This window comes from Manis pentadactyla, chromosome 3, assembly GCF_030020395.1.
Source record: "Manis pentadactyla isolate mManPen7 chromosome 3, mManPen7.hap1, whole genome shotgun sequence".
NCBI lineage: Eukaryota > Metazoa > Chordata > Mammalia > Pholidota > Manidae > Manis > Manis pentadactyla.
Window position 1 is genome coordinate 216,126,787 of NC_080021.1, and position 18,101 is coordinate 216,144,887.

The window sequence follows — 18,101 nt, forward strand, 5'->3', positions numbered from 1 at the left end:
AATTGCAGCCTAGCTGTATAGACACCAATGAGGACAGAGAAGTCATAGCTGCCGTCCTAGAATGGGTAAACCCCAAAATCAGAGAGTAGTCTATGGCCTAAGTAGTGTGAGGGCTTTAAACTAATCAGCCCAGTTCAGCTGAGTTAGAATGTCAGGTGGGGTTCCAGACACCAGGTTGTAGCCCTAACACACAGAGAAATGGCATACTGATCAGTGGTGATTCATTGGCAATTTTGTTTTCTGAAAGACGCATAAAGTGAGGGGTAGACTGTGGTCTCCTTGAGGCCAGAGTGTACAGGACACAGAGCAGTAAAGAGCAGACAGTCTGCAGTCAGCCTGGGTCTCAATCCCAGCACTGCCATCCGCTACCTCGTGGCCTGGGCAAGTTGCTTAACTTTTCTGAGCCTCGGGGTGGTAATAAAGCCTCCACCTTGAAATAAAGCTTGTGTGGCACTAAACATAGTATCTGCTCTTGTCACTGTTGCACCTTTGACTGTTTAGAGTGCATGAGTTTTCTTAGAATTGAGGGAGTGCCCAGGCTGGCCTAGCCCATTCACTGGAAGCTGCCTTCTCTCCCGACTCATCCAGGCCTGAGCTTCAGTTAGTTTCTGCCAAGGCTTTGGTCTCTCTCTGCCCAGGGACCTGGTTGGCTGGCTGAGGGCCAGGAAGCTTCAGCAGGTGCAGAGAAGGCAGGGGCGATGCCCATGTGAGATTGTATCATTTTCCCAACCCACCTGCCCTGCCAATCTGTGTGCACACACAGGCCCAAACACTTCACAGCCACCCGCGTTCACTCAGGGACCACCCCCAGTGCACACATTCTTTCACGGCTCAGCCGCAGGGGCTGCAGTCCCTGGTGCCCACACAGGCACACAGCCTGGCAAGCAGGAGGAGTTCCGTGATTCTGGATGAGAGCATGCATGGAATGTCAGGCTCGGAAGGGATGTTAGAGCTCTCTGTGAGTGAGGACCTGACCTCCAGACAGTAGAATCAGTAGCATTGTTCTGAGTGCCTGCCACATGCCCAGCATGTCTACAGAATGGTCCCTGTCCCCGTGGAGGGGGTCGGGAGGGATTAGAGTGCAGCATGGCATGCTCTGGTGGGCCAGGTGAGGTGTGGGGGAGCCACTGGGGCAGAGTGGGGCAGGCACAGGTGGTTTATGTGTCACCATGGAGCTGCTGCTCCCCCACCCCAGTGCCCACCCTGTGGGTTCCAGGTGCTTTGGGGAGGTGGCAAAGCAGGGGTGATGCTAAGAGCTGGGTGAACCTGGGGCCTGCATCATCTTTCCCACTGTCTGCAGCCCACCCCAGCCACCGAGGTTGTCTGAGCCATGTGTGCTTCCCAGACCACACCTTGCCCCAGCACCAAATCTCCTCACTTAGCAAGGCTGCTCCAAGCCAGTGGAGAGGCCACGTTCAGGGCCAGTGGCGTCACCCAGACTGCCGTGCCAGGCAGCTGAGCAGCTTCTGCTTTTGCAGAGTGATTCACCGAGCCGTGAACACAGATTCCAGGAGCCGGGAACCCACACCTCCAGTCCAGGTACTGGCTACCCTAGTCCTTCCTGCCTGCCTCCCACCTCCCTCCTTGCAGTTGCTGTGAGCACTGTCAGCTGACCCCAGGGTCAGGGTCCACGGAGTCACCGGCAGCCCAGTTGGTCAGGGACAGGGCCTGGCAGGTGGTTGAATGCCCAGTGAATGGGAGCCTTGTGGACATCCATCAAAACACCCCAGCCCCACTGTCCCATGGGGTGTCCCCTTCCACATCCAAAGGGCATGTGAGTCCTGGGCTGGCAGTGGGCAGGCCGGAGAGGTGTGTCAGGGCTGCACGTGGGATGTGTGTCCTAGTTACATGTCGGGCTCTGTGTCCAGGCTGTGCTGTGCAGGACTCACCAGGACAGTACTTGGCCTCTCTGAACCGCTGGGCACATGGGAAGTGTTAGTATGCAGGAGCCTGCGTCAGTGTGGTGATGGCAGGGCCCATGGATCTGTGAAGGGGTGTCCATGATCTTTCCCAGTGTGCATGTTTGCACAAGCATGTCTGCTATAGATGCTGGGTGCTGAGGCCACATCCACGGAGGCTGGAACCAGATGGCCTGGGTCCAAATCTGGCCCTGCCACAGGTTGACTTTATGACCTTGAGCAAGTGACCTCACCTCTCTGACCCTCAGTTTCCTCTTCAGCGAAGTGGGCACTCTAACAGCCTGTGCTCTCAGGCAGGTGGAGAGTGTGGGGCAAGGCCTGATGCCGGCTGAGGGTTCAGGAGAGCCTCCTGGACAGAAGGAACAGTGGCTGTGAAGGCAAGGAGACAGGAGGCCCAGGTGCCTTCTGCAAGCTTCCGTGTAGTGGAGAGGGACAGGGTGGGACACATCTGCCCCTGTGCAGAGAGACAGATCTGTCATCCGTGCCTCCTGGGAGGGTTACGGAGAGGTACCGTGTGCCTGCCTATCTCCTTCCCGCTCTGGGCCTCGGTGTTTCCATCTACACCCTGAGTGAGGGTGGGGGGCTGAGGTTGATCTCTGAGCCTCTCCCAACTGAGCGTTTTCAGAATTGAGTCACTGAGATGTTCAGGGTCTCTTGTGGTTCCCCTCCCAGAGGTACTTGGAAAGAGCCCCGAATCCCACAGTGTGAAGGTTCACTGGGGCCCCAGGTAGGGGAGGTGCATGGGGCAGGGTCTCCGCCCCTGGCCATCTATTCCCCCTACAGCTGGGGGGCAGCACTGCATGCTGGGAAGAGCCCAGGTTCTGGAGCCAGGCACATCCCTGTCACCTTGGCTGCCCACTGACCTCCCTAAGCCCCTGTCACCACCTCCCCAAGGGGCATGACAATACCTTCTTCAGGGGGTCGCAGTGGGGTAAGAGGGTGCCATGCCTGGCACCGTCAGGGCTTAGCAAGGGCCAGCTCTGACTGGGGAGGTGTGGGCTGCTGGAAGCTCGGGCCCTCAGCTGCTCCCAAGTCTCACAGCTGCTGTGCATCCTTCACGTCCCGGCCTCTTCCAAACAGCTCAGCCTCAGGCACCTTCTCTAGCTGGTGGAGAACTGGCTCCAAGAGACATGCGTCAGGGCCCCAGCACGGCATGCGGTGGGGTGGGGCGCCCAGGGTGCCGGAATGCGGCTGCAGGAAGGAACAGCTCAGCTGACCCTGATGATCAGTGGACCTTCTGTTCCCAACCCCCCCCCAGTGGCAGCTCGTCAGGGGATAAGGCTGCCCAGGGCCAAGGCAGCAGCTGGGGGACAGGCCAGGAAGGAGCTGTTTGCAGGACTGGTGGGTGGGGCGGGGCCGGCCCTGTGTCACTCACCCTTCATCGCCCTCCAGACAAGATGTCCAGCAAGGGCTCCGTGGTTCTGGCCTACAGCGGCGGCCTGGACACCTCCTGCATTCTCGTGTGGCTGAAGGAGCAAGGCTATGACGTCATTGCCTACCTGGTAAGGTGGCGCCTGGCATGTCTGTCTTCCCACCTGTTTGTCCCCCTGCCTGCCCGCCCTCTCTAAGCCTGTCTTGAATGAACTGTAGGAAAATGCTTCTCATTGCTCTGCCTGACTTTCTTCATCTGGAAAATGAACATTCTTGATGTCCCCCAGGTCTGAGCACGCAGTAGGCTGGCTCATGTGGGGGTAACCAGGTGGGCGTCACCAGAGTGAGCCTGGCAGTCCTGCCAGGTCAGCCTAGGAGAGGGACCGTGGGCTCGGGGCTGCTGCTGGCCTTGGGAAGGCATGGTCTCCTCCTTCCCAGAAGTCCCTTGTCAGCCCCCAGTAATCCAGCAAAGATGACAGAAGCCTCCGGTGGCTGAGCTGGAAGAGCCCTTGGAGATCACCTAGTTCTAGAGCGACAGGTGGGTCACAGGTCACAGGTAGTAGGTCATGTATGATGCTGCTCCCGAGTCAGGGCCCGTGCTGACAGCCCTCAGCAACCCCACTCCGCTTCTGATGAGCCCGGTGCAGCCTCTGAATCTTCCTCTGTGTGGCTGTGCTCATCAGGACTCCTGGTTGCAAATTCTAGAAATCCAACTCATACAACATAAGCAAAAACAAAAACCAAAAATTCTAGAAATCCAACTCATACAACATAAGCAAAAACAATAACCAAGAAGCCCAGGGGTGCGAAGGCTTCAGACAAGGCTGGGTCCAGGCTCTTACCCAGACCTGCCTCCATCTCTGGCTTCATTCCTGGCCTCTCCACAGGGCAGGCAAGGCTCACTTCGCAGCCTGGCTTTCCCAGAGAAAGGAGGGCCTCCACCTGAGGCTGTGACAGTAGGGTCTAGGGTTGCTCTCCTCGGCCTGAGTGCCTGCCCACCCAAGCTTCGGTCCCCCTGGTGTCTGGAAGACTCTGATTGGCTAGGCCTGGCTGAAGGGTCTGGCCGTGGTGAGCAGGAGACACGATTTGCTCGCCTCCATCCCTGTGGAAAGAGGTCCCAGGGAAGAAGGCTCTGTTCCCAGAGGCATTGAGGGTGGTGCTCCGGTTAGACAAAAGCTCAGCTGTGATCAAGAGCAGTTTGTTTGCAGTTAGAGTCCATGTACCTAACGGTGTCCAGTCCTCTTGTCATTTAGTGGGGGGCGGAGGCCCAGGGAGGGGAAGTCCTTGCTCCCGGACGCCTGGTAAGTAGGAGCCTCAGCCTCAGGTAGGTGCAAGGAGCCGGGGTGTGCGCACCTGGCCGCAGCAGCGCGGCTGGTGGTCCAGAGACCCAACTGCTGGGGCAGATTTAAAAAGCTTCGTATCACCTGAGAAAAGCGCTTGCAGCTGAGCTCTGGGAGGGCCTCAGAGTGTGGTGAGCAGAATGCAGGCCCAGGCCGGGGCAGCAGGCCAGGGTGCGGCCAGCAGAGAGCACAGCAGGTCTGGACAGTGGCTGTGAGAAGCGGAGTCGGGCCAGCGGCAGGGGCAGCCGGAGCCCCTCGCTCAGGCCTCTGCCTCCTGCGCGCTCAGCGGCCTTGGGCCGCTCAGGTCCCCGCACTTGGCTGGAGAAGTGAGCTGGGGTCGGGCAGCGTCAGACAAGCCGACTTCGTACTGACTTCGGGGGAGCTTCCAGGAAGAGAGAGATGGTTCAGGGGAAGCTGTAGACTTTCCAGGCAGTGACAGCAAACTGCATCCCAGCAGCCCCTGTGCTCAGGGCCGGGCACCGCCGTCCCCGGCTCACAGAAACCACTTACCCGCACGCCAGGCAGCTCCTGCACGCGCTCCGGGAAGTGCTCGGCCTCTCCAGGCCTCGCCTGTGTCTTCCTCCTTCTCACTGTGACCTTGGCCCCTTAAATGGAAAACACCTCCGTTGGAAGGCCCAGAGCTCCCCCGAGGGGGCTGAGATTCTCTCCACCCTGGGCTGAGTGTGCCTTTCTGCTTCTCCTCAGGCCAACATCGGCCAGAAGGAAGACTTCGAGGAAGCCAGGAAGAAGGCCCTGAAGCTTGGGGCCAAAAAGGTACCGAGTGGGAGGTGGGGCTGGGGCTGGAAGTGGGCTTTTGCTATGGCGGGGGCAGCAGGGGGCGTTCCTGTCCCAGAGCCCCTAGTCCCCTGCACCCCTTCCAGTTGGTCCTCCTGAGCACAGTTCCTTCTGCCTTCGGGGGTGTGAATGCCATCGTCTCCCTGCCTCCCCTGGCCTGTCTTCCACACAGCTCCCTCCCCACCCCTCTCTTCCTCATCCGTCCACCCACCTGCCCATCCCTCTTTTATCCTCTGTCCATCCACCCATCCCCTCTGTCACTCATCCGTTCATCCGTCCAGGTACCTGTCCATTCCTTTTATCTCTCTGCCCATCTCCCCATCCTTCCATCCATCCAGCAGAATAGAAAATTCCAGTTGAATTCAGTGTGTTGGCTAAGCGTTTAATCATGTGGCAGGCAAGCCCTGTGCTGGGTGCAGGTACCATGTGGTGACCCGCTCACAGGGGCTCACAGTGCAGTGTGAGCTGCTGCCATGGAGAAGTCCCTGGCACCTGTGCCCCTTCACTTAAGGATGTGAGCAGGGCACACCGCAGGGATGGTGTGAGAAGCCACCAGCCCGCCTCCTGGTCAGAACTGGTTCCTTAGCAGGGTACTTCTGTGGGGTTCCCAGAACCTAAAAGGAGCCCAGCACATAGTAAGAGCTCAATTAACACGTTAAAATAAACGCATGAGGGAGTGAATACCCACAGTCCCACCTCACGTCGCCGGGCGTGGACCTAAAACTGGACATCCCTCCTTGGTCGGACATTGCCCCGGGTGTCAGAGAGGAGAGGGGATACCTGAGCAGAGCCCAGAAAGCGGGATCAGCCAGCACATGAGTTGAGCTTTTGTGCCAAGTGTAGGCCTCAGTTCATTACTCTAGATGAGGGATTCTCAAAACTTTTGTTCTCTGGATCCCTTAGACTCTTACTTATTTATTTGGAATTGGTTAATATTTGCTTAATGCATATAACATCTGGATATTGTCCCCGCTGCTTTTCTTTTGATTCTCATTTTCTTTCATTCTTTGCTTCATGTTTAAAAAAAAAAAATCACTTCATTTTAAAATAATTTATAGACTCACAAAAAGTTGCAAAAATAGTACAAAAAGTCCTGTGACACCTTTAAACTGTTAAAAATTATCAAGGGCCCCAGAAAGCTTTTGTGGATTATGACTATCAGTATTACCACATTAGAAATACAAGCTGAAATTTTTAGAATATCAATTCATTTTATAAGAACAATATTAAACATTCCATGTCAACATAAATAATGTTTTTTACTCATGAAAAATAACAGTTTTCTGAAATAAACATTTTTGGTAAGAGTGCCATTGGTTTCCCTTTTTGAAAATCTCTTTGATGTCTGATTTAACAGAGGACAAATGGATTCTGGTAGCTGTTCCTGCAGTCAGACCGTGAGGTTTTGGTAGAAGTTATGAAGCAAATACGGCTTCACAAACACATCCCTGGAAAAGAAGAATATTTTAATAACCTTTTCAGCAAGTTGGAGATATTCTTTGATAACTGCAGCAAAACTCAAAATGAAGATCGTTTCTTAGAAGATTAGTGGGATGGGGATTCTGAAATTGTAGCAATGAATTTTTCGTGCATTAAAACCCACTGCTCTGTCCTGCACTTTGAGTGGGTCTGTTACCCACTCAAACATATACTGTTCATTTGAAAAATATTGTGTCACTGTGTTATGCAGATCTTCCAAATGTTGATACGTTCCATTATAAAATACCAAAACTTCACCTGTGTCAATACCACCACTACTCACATCAGAAATTTTACGAAGAAGTCGGATTCAAGTTTTCCATAATTCTAATTTTTCCTGGAAAGCCTGAATTTTATCATTGGCAACAAATACTCAGTTTTCCTTGAAGTGACAGGGTCACTTTGTTCATATTTGAAATGTTGGCCAAAACCCAAGTCTGAACGACCAATTTTGTCTGTCAGTCCCTTTCACAGAGAAACAGTGCTGTGTGGAAAGTCTGGAATGCAACAGAAATGCTTCGTGTGTATTTCACGTTTTTTACTCAGGAGTTGAGATTTAACAAAAGGAATCATGTTTATAGCTTCTTTAAAACCAGTCTTGGTGAAACTGGCCCTGGGAAAGTGAAGCCCTGAGCCCGTGACGGCTGTGAGTCACTGGGTGCCTCTGCTCTGGGTGGCCAAGCTGCTGGCTCTTACGCATCATTGCTTTTGCATGTTCAATGTGAGTGTCAACACAAAGACAAATAAGGACTTAGATCATCATAAAAAAAGGTTTCCCTTAGGGTCTCCCTGAAAGGGCCTTGGGGACCCCCAAGGGTCAGATTTTGAGAGCAATTCCTCCAGATCAGGGTTTGTCCACCTCGACACTATTAACATGTGGCTGGCTGTCCATGCACTGTAGGGTGTTTGGCAGCATCCGTGGGGTGGCCTTTACATATTAGATGCCAGAACCCCCCTCCCCAAATCCACCAGCTGCAACAAAATATATCTCCAGATATTGCCAACTGCCCCCTGGGATACAAAATCATCCCCAGTTGAGAGCTTTTGTGGATTACTATTTACTGCCTATGGCTCTAAATCTTAGGTGGTAAGTAAGTTTCATCTCAGGCCCAGAATGCTGAGCTGGGAGGGATTTACAAATGGTGTATCAGGATTGATTAGCGATGTCTGCCATTAGTGTGGGGTGTGCAGTAATAGCACTGTGTGCTAGGATCGATTAATGGTGTCTACTGCAGATGCAGAAGGAAAAGTGGGGGTACAGCTAGCCAGGATCCATTAACAGGGTCTGCCTCAGGTGCGGGCACTTGAGGCCCCTGGGGCTCTTCTGGCTGGACCCCGTCCTTGCCGAGGCTCCCTCTCACGGACCTGTACCCCCGTAGGTCTTCATCGAGGATGTCAGTAAGGAGTTTGTGGAGGAGTTCATCTGGCCCGCCATCCAGTCCAGTGCACTGTACGAGGACCGCTACCTCCTAGGCACATCTCTTGCCAGGCCCTGCATCGCCCGCAAACAAGTGGAGATTGCCCAGCGGGAGGGGGCCAAGTATGTGTCTCATGGAGCCACAGGAAAGGTGAGGCCGAGGATGACTGTGCTGGGGAGGGCGAGGCCGAGGGAGAAGGAGGCAGAGGGGGACCCAGGCGACCAGGGCCAGGGATGGCCTTCAAACAGCGGTAGGTTTTGCCTCCAGAGCAGTAGGGCACGTGGCAGACAGACTGGCCTGTCCATTCTGAATAGGAGAAATATTACTAGGAGTGAGTGTCCGGGAGCGGTGACAGCTGAGCCCCGTGTGATGTGAGTTCTGTGTGCAGGGAAAACCTTGTCACCCCATTTGGCAGACTTGACACTGAGGCTCAGGGACGTTGCCACCGGCCTAGGTCACGGGGCATGTGCTGCCGTGCCATGCAGTGGAAAGGGCTGGAAACCCAAATAGCAGAGGGCGGCCTGATCCTGGCCGTGTGCCCTTGGGCAAGGCCTTTCCTCCCTGAGCTTCAGTTCTCCATTTGCAAAATGGGATGACACCTGCCTTAGTTTCCCAGGGCTGCCGTACCAAAGCACCGCAGACCAGGCAGCTTAAATACAGACGCGGGTTTGTCTCACAGGGCTGTGCTCCCTCCCAAGGGGCCAGGGCAAAAAGGGTCCCAGCCCTCTCGGGTCTTCTGGGATGGGCTGCATCACCGTGACCCTTACATCTTCACATCGGCTCCCCTCTGTGCATGCCTGGTCTGTGTCCAAATTTCTCCTTTTTATAAGAACACCAGTCGTACAGGATCAGGGCCCAGCCTTAAGACCTCACCTTAACTCGACTACCGCTGTAAAGACCCCATCTCCAAATAAGGTCCCATTCTCAGGTGCTGGGGGATTAGGGCTTCAACTTATTGCGGGGGACAGTTCACCCCATAACACCCCCTACTTCCAGCCCCTGTGTGTCCAGTGCAGACTGAAGGAGCCCCCCTCAGGGTCTTAAGGCAGAAAAGCCTCCAGCACACACTGTCCCAAAGGTGGCTGTGCTCAAAAACGAGATACTAACAATGTTGGCAGCTGTGAGGTCATGTTGTTATAAAGCCTGGTCATGCGTTCACAGTGGACACCATGCCAGTCGCCTGCTACAGGAATTGGCTCCTTACCAACCCACAGTCAGCAGACTGAACCCCCTGGTGTCAGGGAACTCACTACCCCAGCAGCACACCCGTGCTAACCTGACCCAGCCCACCCCCACCCCCACCCTGGGCCGGTCTGTGTTTGATGGGGAGCAGGCTCGCTGTGATGTAGGGAACCTCACAGCCAAGAGCTGGACAGAGAAGATGTGGTTTGAGGGTGGCCTTGCAAACACCCACCCCACTGGGGTGGCACTGCTTTGTGTCCTTGAAAACTCACATGGCCACGTATCTGCTTGGGCACTAGGTCGTCGAGCTTGTGGGAACCTCCAGAGGGTGGGGCGCGTGCTGGACATAGAAATAGTGTTGAACATCCCCAGGGAGCCTGTGTCTGAGCAAGGAGAAGGGGAGAGGGGGAATGGATGTGTGGGAAGTCAGCTGTAGGGTCAAGGCTGAACCGCAGCCATGCCCAGGGGTTTGGCTTCATCCTGAAGGCAGTGAGGAGGCCTGGGAGGGGTGACCATCGAGTCCCCAAGTGGGATGTTGGGGAATGTTCTGGAATGAAATGGTGGGCCTCTGTGGAGGAAGGGACTGGTGAGTGTTTCTCACACACAGACCTGTGGCCCTACGTTTACCAACACCCTCATTTTGAGCACACGTTGAGCAGGATGGCGGGACATCGGACATGGAGAGGTGGGCAGGCCTGGGCTGTTGGGGCCGAGGCTTGCCTGCCGCCTTCCGCTTGAGCAGGGGTGGAGGGAGGGCGTGCGGGAGAACCCGGAGGTCAGGACTCCAGGCCTAGAGGCTTCTCGGCTGGCTCTGATCCTGGCTCCCTGCTTTCATGCTCTGTGAACCCCCTGCCCCCCATTCTCCATTTCCTTTTCTGCAAAATGGGAATAACGTAGAACCAGCTCATGGGGCTGTCTGGAGCAGCAAATAGGCTGATTCTAGTAAAGTGCTCGGCAGGGGCCTGGCACTCTGCAAACTCGGCGGAAGGGAAACGCGCTCATCATACAATTATGAGACCTGCAGGGCGGCTCCTGCAGGCAGAGCAGGGTCAGCGAGAACAAGTATTCGTGCAGAGTAAAGAAGCTGCAGGCCGTCTCATCTGAGCTGCGCAGTGAGCTCCCCATTCTAGGAGGCATGCAAGCTGAGGCCAAGGCAGGATTCTGAAAGGGCTCTTGCCTGGAGAAGGTGCCTCCAGCAGTACCCTCGAGGCTGAGGATGAGTGGCATTCAAGGCTGGTGGAATGAATGGGTGGGTGTATGGTGGGTCTGGCTCTGGCTTGGGGGCCCCTGGGGTCGTGAGACCCCCTCCTGACAAGCCCACAAGCAGCTGGGAATAGCTACCCACAGCCGTGTGTGCTGCTCCGTGTGGCCACAAGAGGGCACCAGAGGCTTGGGTTTGAGGCTCTCCAGGTCCACCGTGCTGGGAAAGTCACTGACAGAGACCATGGCTACCCGGGGTCTCTGTTCCCACCGGGTCCTGCAGGGCTTCGGTTCTGAGAACACCCTCTGTGGTGGTTCTGTGGACTCTTAGGACTTGGAGAGGACCTTGAAGTACACAGTGTCCAAAAGAGGGCAGGGTCAGACTTGAAATGTCACTGGGGGCCACCCCGGTCAGCACCCGGGAAGGCCGTGGGGGAGCCGGGGGCCTTGGGGTTGACGAGCAAGGCCTGCTCCTGTGCCTGTTCACAGAACCAGTAGAAGCCCCAGGGGCCTCTGGGTGCAGTTTTCTAGAACTGGAGGTATGTGTGGGGAGGGCCAGGAAGGCCCAGGTGGGGGCCAGAGAGATGCAGTTTAAGGCAAGAAGGTGGTGGGAAGGTGGTGCCCGTAGCCTGTAGGGGCCTGTATGGTCTGGTTGGTTGGGGGTGCCGTCCAGACGGGTGAGTGAGGCCGTGTGCCCCCAGAAGGCAGAGCCGGGCCTGTGGGAGGCTGGCAGCCCCACAGGGAGATCCCAGTGGGCCACTTGGCAGAGCTCTCTGCAGGGGGTTCATGTGCAGAGGAAGAGGGGTGTAAGCAAGCAGTACGGGGTCCCCCACTGACGAGGAGATCCCAGCATGGCCGGTCCTGACATTGTGGCCATTTGCTAACTCAGCTGCAGGACTCCCCCGGCTTCTGGCTCCTGAGGCGGGGGATGGAGGGAGCCGTGGCCTCGGGGGCCTTGCTCCGGCCTCACAGATGCCATCTCCACACGTTCGCTCACTCCTGTCACGGTGTTCAGCCAGCCCTAGCTCTGCAGGCTCTGGGGCACTGGTACCCAGTGGGCTGGGGGAGGCCCTCAGGGACTTCGGAGTGTAACCCAGCAGCAGGTGAGGGATGGTGCCACTGAGACGCGGCGGAAGCAAGAGTGAGGCAGTGACGCCTGGGGAAGAGCGCCCCAGGCTACAGGAGTGGCCCGTGTGAAGGCCTGGGGGAGGAGGCGGCTTCCCTCCTGGGGCCCAGCCAGGATTAGTACCTGGTGCAGAGCTTGAGCTGGGGTGGCCCTTCCAGGGCCTCCTCGCTCCCCCTGGTTTTGGAAGAGAAGCCTGGAAATATGAGCCTGAGACTGGGCCAGGGGTGCTGAGAGGAGCAGTTTTGTAAGTGGCGCCATCTGTATCATTAGCCCAGGAGCAGATGGGAGGACCCCCCCAGCCCCTGCAGCCACAGGGCACCGCACCCACACCTACACACGAGTGCATGTGCAGGTCAGGATGGGCAGATTCCATCCCAGGGTGCCCATCGGGGGAGGCACAGCCACATTGTAGCCACACGAAGCCGTAGGGAAATGATCACCAGGACACGCAGTGCCATGTGCTTTGTAAATCTGACACGAGTCCACTTCTTCATCTAGTGCCATTTGTCCCAGAACTGTGCTGCCTGGGGTCCTCGGCATGGGTTACCCACATGCCTCAGTTTCCCTCTCTGTCAGATGGAAATGAAAATAGAACCCGCCCCAGGAGGCTGCTGTAAGGATGCAGTGAGTTTGTTATGTATGGAGCTTGGACCAGTTACCTGACTGTGAGCCAGCAGGTGGAGCGTCCCGTCCCGTGTTGGCTGTATGCCCCTGGGAAGTGGTAGCTCCTCTCTAGCTTCACTTCCCTCATCTGCAAAAAGGGTTAAAAACCCCACAGCCCCAGGTGGTCTCCCCTGTGACAGCTGGTGCATAGTAGGTGCTCAACAGAGGGACTGGCCCAAGGGTGAGTGGGGTGGCTGGCTCCGTGCAGCCCGTGGCCCTGGGGGATGTCAGAGAACAGCAGCTGTAGCCCCTCGGCTCCCAGCTCTGCAGAGAGGGACCGAAACCTGTATTTCCATGTCGCCTGACAAGACTCTGGAAAATGACATGTTATTCCTGCCGCTGCCTCGCTGCGCCTGTGCAGTTTTCACAGTAGGCGAAAGGTCCCTCTGTTATTTCCACAGCGCTTAAGGCTCCCTCCAGGCCGCGAGCCAGTGGGAAGCAGGCAGGACGCTGGGAGCTGTGGTCTCCGGGGGCGGGGCGGGGCCAGGCCGGTGGGGCCAGCACTGTGGGCAGCCTGCTCTTCCTCCTCTCTCGTCAGCACCCTGGGTGGCCGATGAGTCCCCACTGTAAAGCAGAGGACACGGGTGCAGACAGGCAGGGGGACCCACACCAGGATGGGAGCAGGGGCCCGGTACCTGGGCTTGGACTGGGCTCTGTGCCCTCGGACTAGTCCCTTCCCTCTCTGGGCCTCAGTTTCCCTGTCAGCAGAGAGGAGCAAAGAGTTCTCAATGATCACCTGGTTCCAACCATTCCCTCCAACCAGCCAGTGCACAGATGGGGAAGCTGAGGCTCAAAGAGGAGACCGGATTCCCCGTTTTATAGACATGAGGGGTCAAAGCACCATGGGGCCCAAGCCCTGCACTTGTGATCTCTGGGGTGGGGTAGGCAGAGGAGGCAGACGGGACTTTCGGGAAGAGGCTGAGGTGTGGGCAGGTTGGGGGCTCCCTGGAGAAGGACCTGGAGTCTGTGGGGCCAGGCCGCCAGCCCCGCTCACGTGTTCACCACTTGAAGTACCGAGACATGCGTGCCCACCGTGTTCTCGAATGTCTTGCTGCATGCCGCCCCATACGTGCTGCGTTTCTACGGCGTGCACCCTGTGCCCTGCCGCGTGGCCACGTGCCCATGCACTTGCGCGCCAGTGTACACACAGAAGTCATGGTATATGCCACTCCTCACTCGCCAGGCACCAGGGCATCCTGTCCCGCGTCCTGGGTTCCAGCTCTGACTGCAGCTGGAGGGCAGCAGCTGGTCTTTCCTCCTCAAAACCACCCAGTTTTCATTTTTAAAACAAGTTGATAACAGGGCCTACCTCAGGTTTCCAGGTTGGAGGTGAGAAGAGAACCATCAGCTGGCCTGTCCGAGTTGCCCTGAGGCCTGCTGTCTGGCGCCGTCCAGCCCCGGCCCCGTTCTGGGGCTCCTGACCGTCCCCTGCTCTGCGTTTCAGGGCAATGACCAGGTCCGGTTCGAGCTCACATGTTACTCCCTGGCCCCTCAGATTAAGGTAAGATGTCGCCTCTCCCCTCTGGGACGGCTCTGGGGGCTGAGGCCCTCGGAGGGGTGGGACATGGGGTCCTAGGAGGTTCCATAGACAGGGACGATGTGCCCTGAATTGTGGTGAGCGGTGCCCTTCTTTCCCTCGGAGGGCTCCCTTTGCTCAGCCTGCTGTGGGGGCTCAGCACTCTCTCCCTGGCCGTTTGTCCTTCCCAGAGGCACTGCCCAGGTGCCTGGCTGGGTCAGGCACTGGACAGAAAGATGTGGCTGCCCCTCAGCTTGCGGTTCTGGCTGCCTGGGTGCAGACTGGGACAGCTCTGGGATCTCCGGGCTGCTCATAGTGCTGCCAGCCCTGGTCGGGCCCGCCCTGCCTGAGCCCTGAGCCCTCCCTGGTGTCCTGGGTCCTCGCCTGGGGTGGGGTCACCAGGATCCCGGGGAATCACTGCTACTGCCCGTGACATGCCGCTCAGGCATGAGAGCACACATCCGGGCTGCCCAGCATCTGCCTGGCAATCCGTCCGTTCCTTCACTTATTCAGTATTTATGAGTCCCCACCCAGGACAGGCCCCGGGCCGGGCTCCAGGCAGTGGGACTGGACCGTGGGCCACAAACGTGAGCCCCGTGGGTAATTAAAATTTTCTAGAGGCCACGTAAAAGAAACAAGATAAAAAGCAACAGGTAATATTTTTAAATAAAATATTTTAATAACATTGTATTGGCCCCTGTATATCCAAATGATATCATTCAACATGTCATCAATGTAACAAAGTTACCGATGGATGTTTCACGTCCTTTTTTTGTCCTAAGTCTTCCAGATCTGAGTGTGCTTCACACCGGCAGCGCATCTCAGTCAGGACTGGCCACGTGTCAGTTCTCTGGCTACACGTGGCTCCTGGCGGCCACGTAGGTCTGCGCTCCTTTGAGGCCACTTTGGGCTAAAGCTGCAGAAGATGAGCTCCCTAAAGGGCCCTAAGGGGTTTCCACTTTTTTGTCTTTTAAGTGGAGTATCTTTCTCTGTGCCTTTAACCAGCCGGCAGCTGCTCTCAGGGTGAGAGTGGCCTGGAGGTGGGCAGTAATAAGCTCCAATGATCTATTTTGACCCCAAACACTGGGTGACTGAGCAAAGCCCTAGGACTGTGTCTGCCTGCTGACTTGCTTGAGGCTGGTGGGCATGGGGGCCGTCCCCTGACCCCCACTCTCTGTTTTCCCACAGAGGCTTGGGGGACCAGGGTGTCTGGTTTCTGGGTCTTTGTCTGCAGAAGCCAAGCCTGGAGGCTGGGATGGGGTTGGGGGCAGGGCCCAAGCTGGTTTCTGGGAACTAAAGTTAGGCCGGAGGGTGTCTCCAGTGCTGAGCCTGGTCCGGGGGCCGCTCGGTCTACGGCTAGGGGAGGTCTCCTCCTACTCCCCCCCACCCCCCTCAGGCCCACGCATCCCCGTGTCCCAACTGGGTTAGCATCAAAGGCAGGGGACTGTGGTTCCAGGGATGGGTGGGGCCCCAGAAGAACGAGCTTGGTCCCCCTTCCCCACCCAGAGCAGCTCTGGGTGCAGAAGGAAGAGGAGTAAGGGAGGAAGCAGGTTGAGGGCGTGAATGTCGTCTCTGGGCCTCACCCTCCCAGGGCAGGGCCAGGCTGGGTGGTGGCAGCAGTGGGGACCCTCCTTCAGTCACCAGTGGCGGGGGGTCCTGGCCCTCCGACCGGGGCACCAGAAAGAAACTGGGGGCCTGTCTATCTCAAAACCTCAGTTCTCAGATGGGAAGACTGAGGCCCAGAAGGAGTGCGACCCACCTAGCGACACATGGCCATTCTGCCATGACGCTCAGGCCTCCCCACAGCCACCCCTGGTGTGGCAGACCCCATCCTTCCGCTGTCTAATGGGGTCCCCCTGCCCACCCCACATGGACTGCATCCTGTCTGGAGATGCAGCAGGAGAACCCCCAGTGCCCACTGCAGTCTCGGGGCCTCTTAGCAGAGAGGCCAGCCCCGCGGCTTGAGGCTCAGAGGAAGCCAGCAGCTGGGCCCTCCCGGCTCTGACTCGTCGCCCCGTGTCCAGGTCATCGCTCCCTGGAGAATGCCCGAGTTCTACAGCCGGTTCCGGGGCCGCAGTGATCTGATGGACTATGCGAAGGTGTGTATGGCTGAGTCTCCAGCGCCACCCCAGCCCTTGCCTTCCGCCCTCTGGGTACAGCCCTCTGAGGGGGCAGTCTGCCATGGCACAAGTCTAATACTGGCCCGCATGCCTGGGGAACTGAGTCTCTGCCCCTGCTGCCCGCTGTCCAGCCCCACAGAGGTGCGGTTACTGCGTGGGCCAGGCATCTCCGTGGGGGGCTCCCAGCCTGCTGAGCCAGAGGGCACCAGCCGCCTCCTGCCGCCACCACGGTGTGTCCCTCCGAGGACGACCAGGAGTGGGAGCCAGGTTGTTCTCTGCCCCTCAATTACCTGGCTACCAGTTGTCCCCAGTGCTTCCCCAGGAACAGGTATGCGCTCCGAGGGGCTGCGGCAGACAAAGGCTTTTATCGTACCAGCTCTTTTGAAGTACAAGTTACAATAAAACATATTAGAAGTTTGCATCAAGATCCTTAGACGCTCCCCAGGGTACCTTTCTTTTTAGCGACTCGATGGCAGCCCTTGACAAACAGCCTCAATCAATCAGACGGGGAAAAGCAACTCGGTGCACACACCAGAAAATTGCTCAGGTTTTAAATAGCAGTCGCCAGGGCCGGCTGTGAGCTCTTGCTGCAGCCAAGGTGCCGCGTGGTAGGGGACGCGGCAGGGACGCAGCCCTGCCCCTGCCGCCAGCATCCCATTAAGACCTGGAGTGCTTGGAGGAAAGATCTCCTCTACCATCTGTTGTTTTATTATTAAGAGGGGAGTTTACAAGAGCAAGCCCATATGTTGCCAAACAAATTGTCAAATAGCAGAGCTATTAAGAGAGCTGGGTTGGCAAGGCATTTGCCCCCCTTCATCTCCTCGATGATACAGAATATGAAGCACGTTTCATCTCTGAGGATAATGAATTGAAAGCCCCGCCCTGTCTACATTCTCACGCCTGCAGTCGGAGTTCAGGAAGGGGCTGACCCGTCCATTGTCCTTCATTTCCATGAAGCCCCCGCCAGGAGCGGCTCCTGGTTTTCCCAGCAAGATGAATTTCAGGAGTGGTGTTGTCCTTCCTTCCCAGATTTTGGGGAGAAGTCACTTCATTAAGCCTCTCTCTGGAATAACCTTTTGACAGGGATCGTTTGCCCAGCACAGATGCATCGGGGTCCCTCCACCCACGGCCCTCCCTTGGAGGTGGATATCAGAGTTAAGCTCTGGGGAATGTGAGCAGATCCCAGGAGGGAGGCAATGCTTCTGCACCCAGGAAATGACTAGAATAACTGAGCAACAGCCAGGCATTGTCCAAAATTCAGAGCCAGGCAGCCGATTCAGCTGAGACGAAAACCACTGGAGCTTCGCAAACCCCTGCTTTCAAGACCTGTGCATCACCCAGGCCTAAAGGTGCTCTGGGAGACTCAAAAAACATGCATTTGCTTCACTTTCTGTCTCACCCAAAGCTCATCGTATAAGGAAAGATGCTCAGAATCCTCCATCCTTATTGTCTCCATTATTTTTTTTTTTAAGCCAGGATACAAGAGAGGGGCTGCAGAGCTGGGCGGTCTCCTGGGTACATGTTGAAGATGGGTTTGTGTGGCGTTCCCAGTGTGGGTTGAGGGGGATCAAAAATCATGGTCAAGGGACCGTCGCTCTTTTTGGCACTTGTGTGTATTTCCCTGCCAAGGAGCCGAGGGTGCCCATCCTGTTCTTCCCTCGTCTCCCCATTCCTTCTCCCTTCTCTCCTTGCTCTGATGGAGGCCAGTGGAAAAGGGAGAAGACAGAGAGTTTCCAAAGCCCCCCCACCAAAACAGAGACTCCAGGGACCCCGTCTGCTGGTTCCTTAGCCCCCCAGCCCAGGGATTTCAGCCCATCTGCCACAGGGCCCTGGTCCCCACACCTGGCTCACTCTACCTAGAGAGAGCACAGGGCAAGCTTGTGGGCATCTTGGGGGCTCAATGTGGCCCCCAACATTGAGCAGCCTCTAAACAAGGTGTTCCCTCCCTGTGTGGTTTAAAGTGGAGAGTACA

General features: G+C 56.6%; 1 protein-coding gene across 3 annotated transcripts in view; it reads left to right on the plus strand.

The window, feature by feature from the left end:
• The window catches only part of ASS1 (argininosuccinate synthase 1), a 48,831-nt gene that overhangs the window by 2,394 nt on the left and 28,336 nt on the right, over window positions 1-18,101 (plus strand). For all 3 annotated transcript variants that reach the window (XR_005030512.2, XM_036913575.2, XM_036913574.2), the window contains exons 2-7: window positions 1,479-1,539; window positions 3,312-3,421; window positions 5,336-5,404; window positions 8,284-8,472; window positions 13,938-13,994; window positions 16,034-16,108. Coding sequence is in view for 2 of the 3 variants with exons in the window: in XM_036913575.2 (XP_036769470.1) it covers window positions 3,317-3,421; window positions 5,336-5,404; window positions 8,284-8,472; window positions 13,938-13,994; window positions 16,034-16,108 (495 nt within the window). In the remaining variant the exon portion in view is untranslated. The remainder of the gene's footprint in view (window positions 1-1,478; window positions 1,540-3,311; window positions 3,422-5,335; window positions 5,405-8,283; window positions 8,473-13,937; window positions 13,995-16,033; window positions 16,109-18,101) is intronic.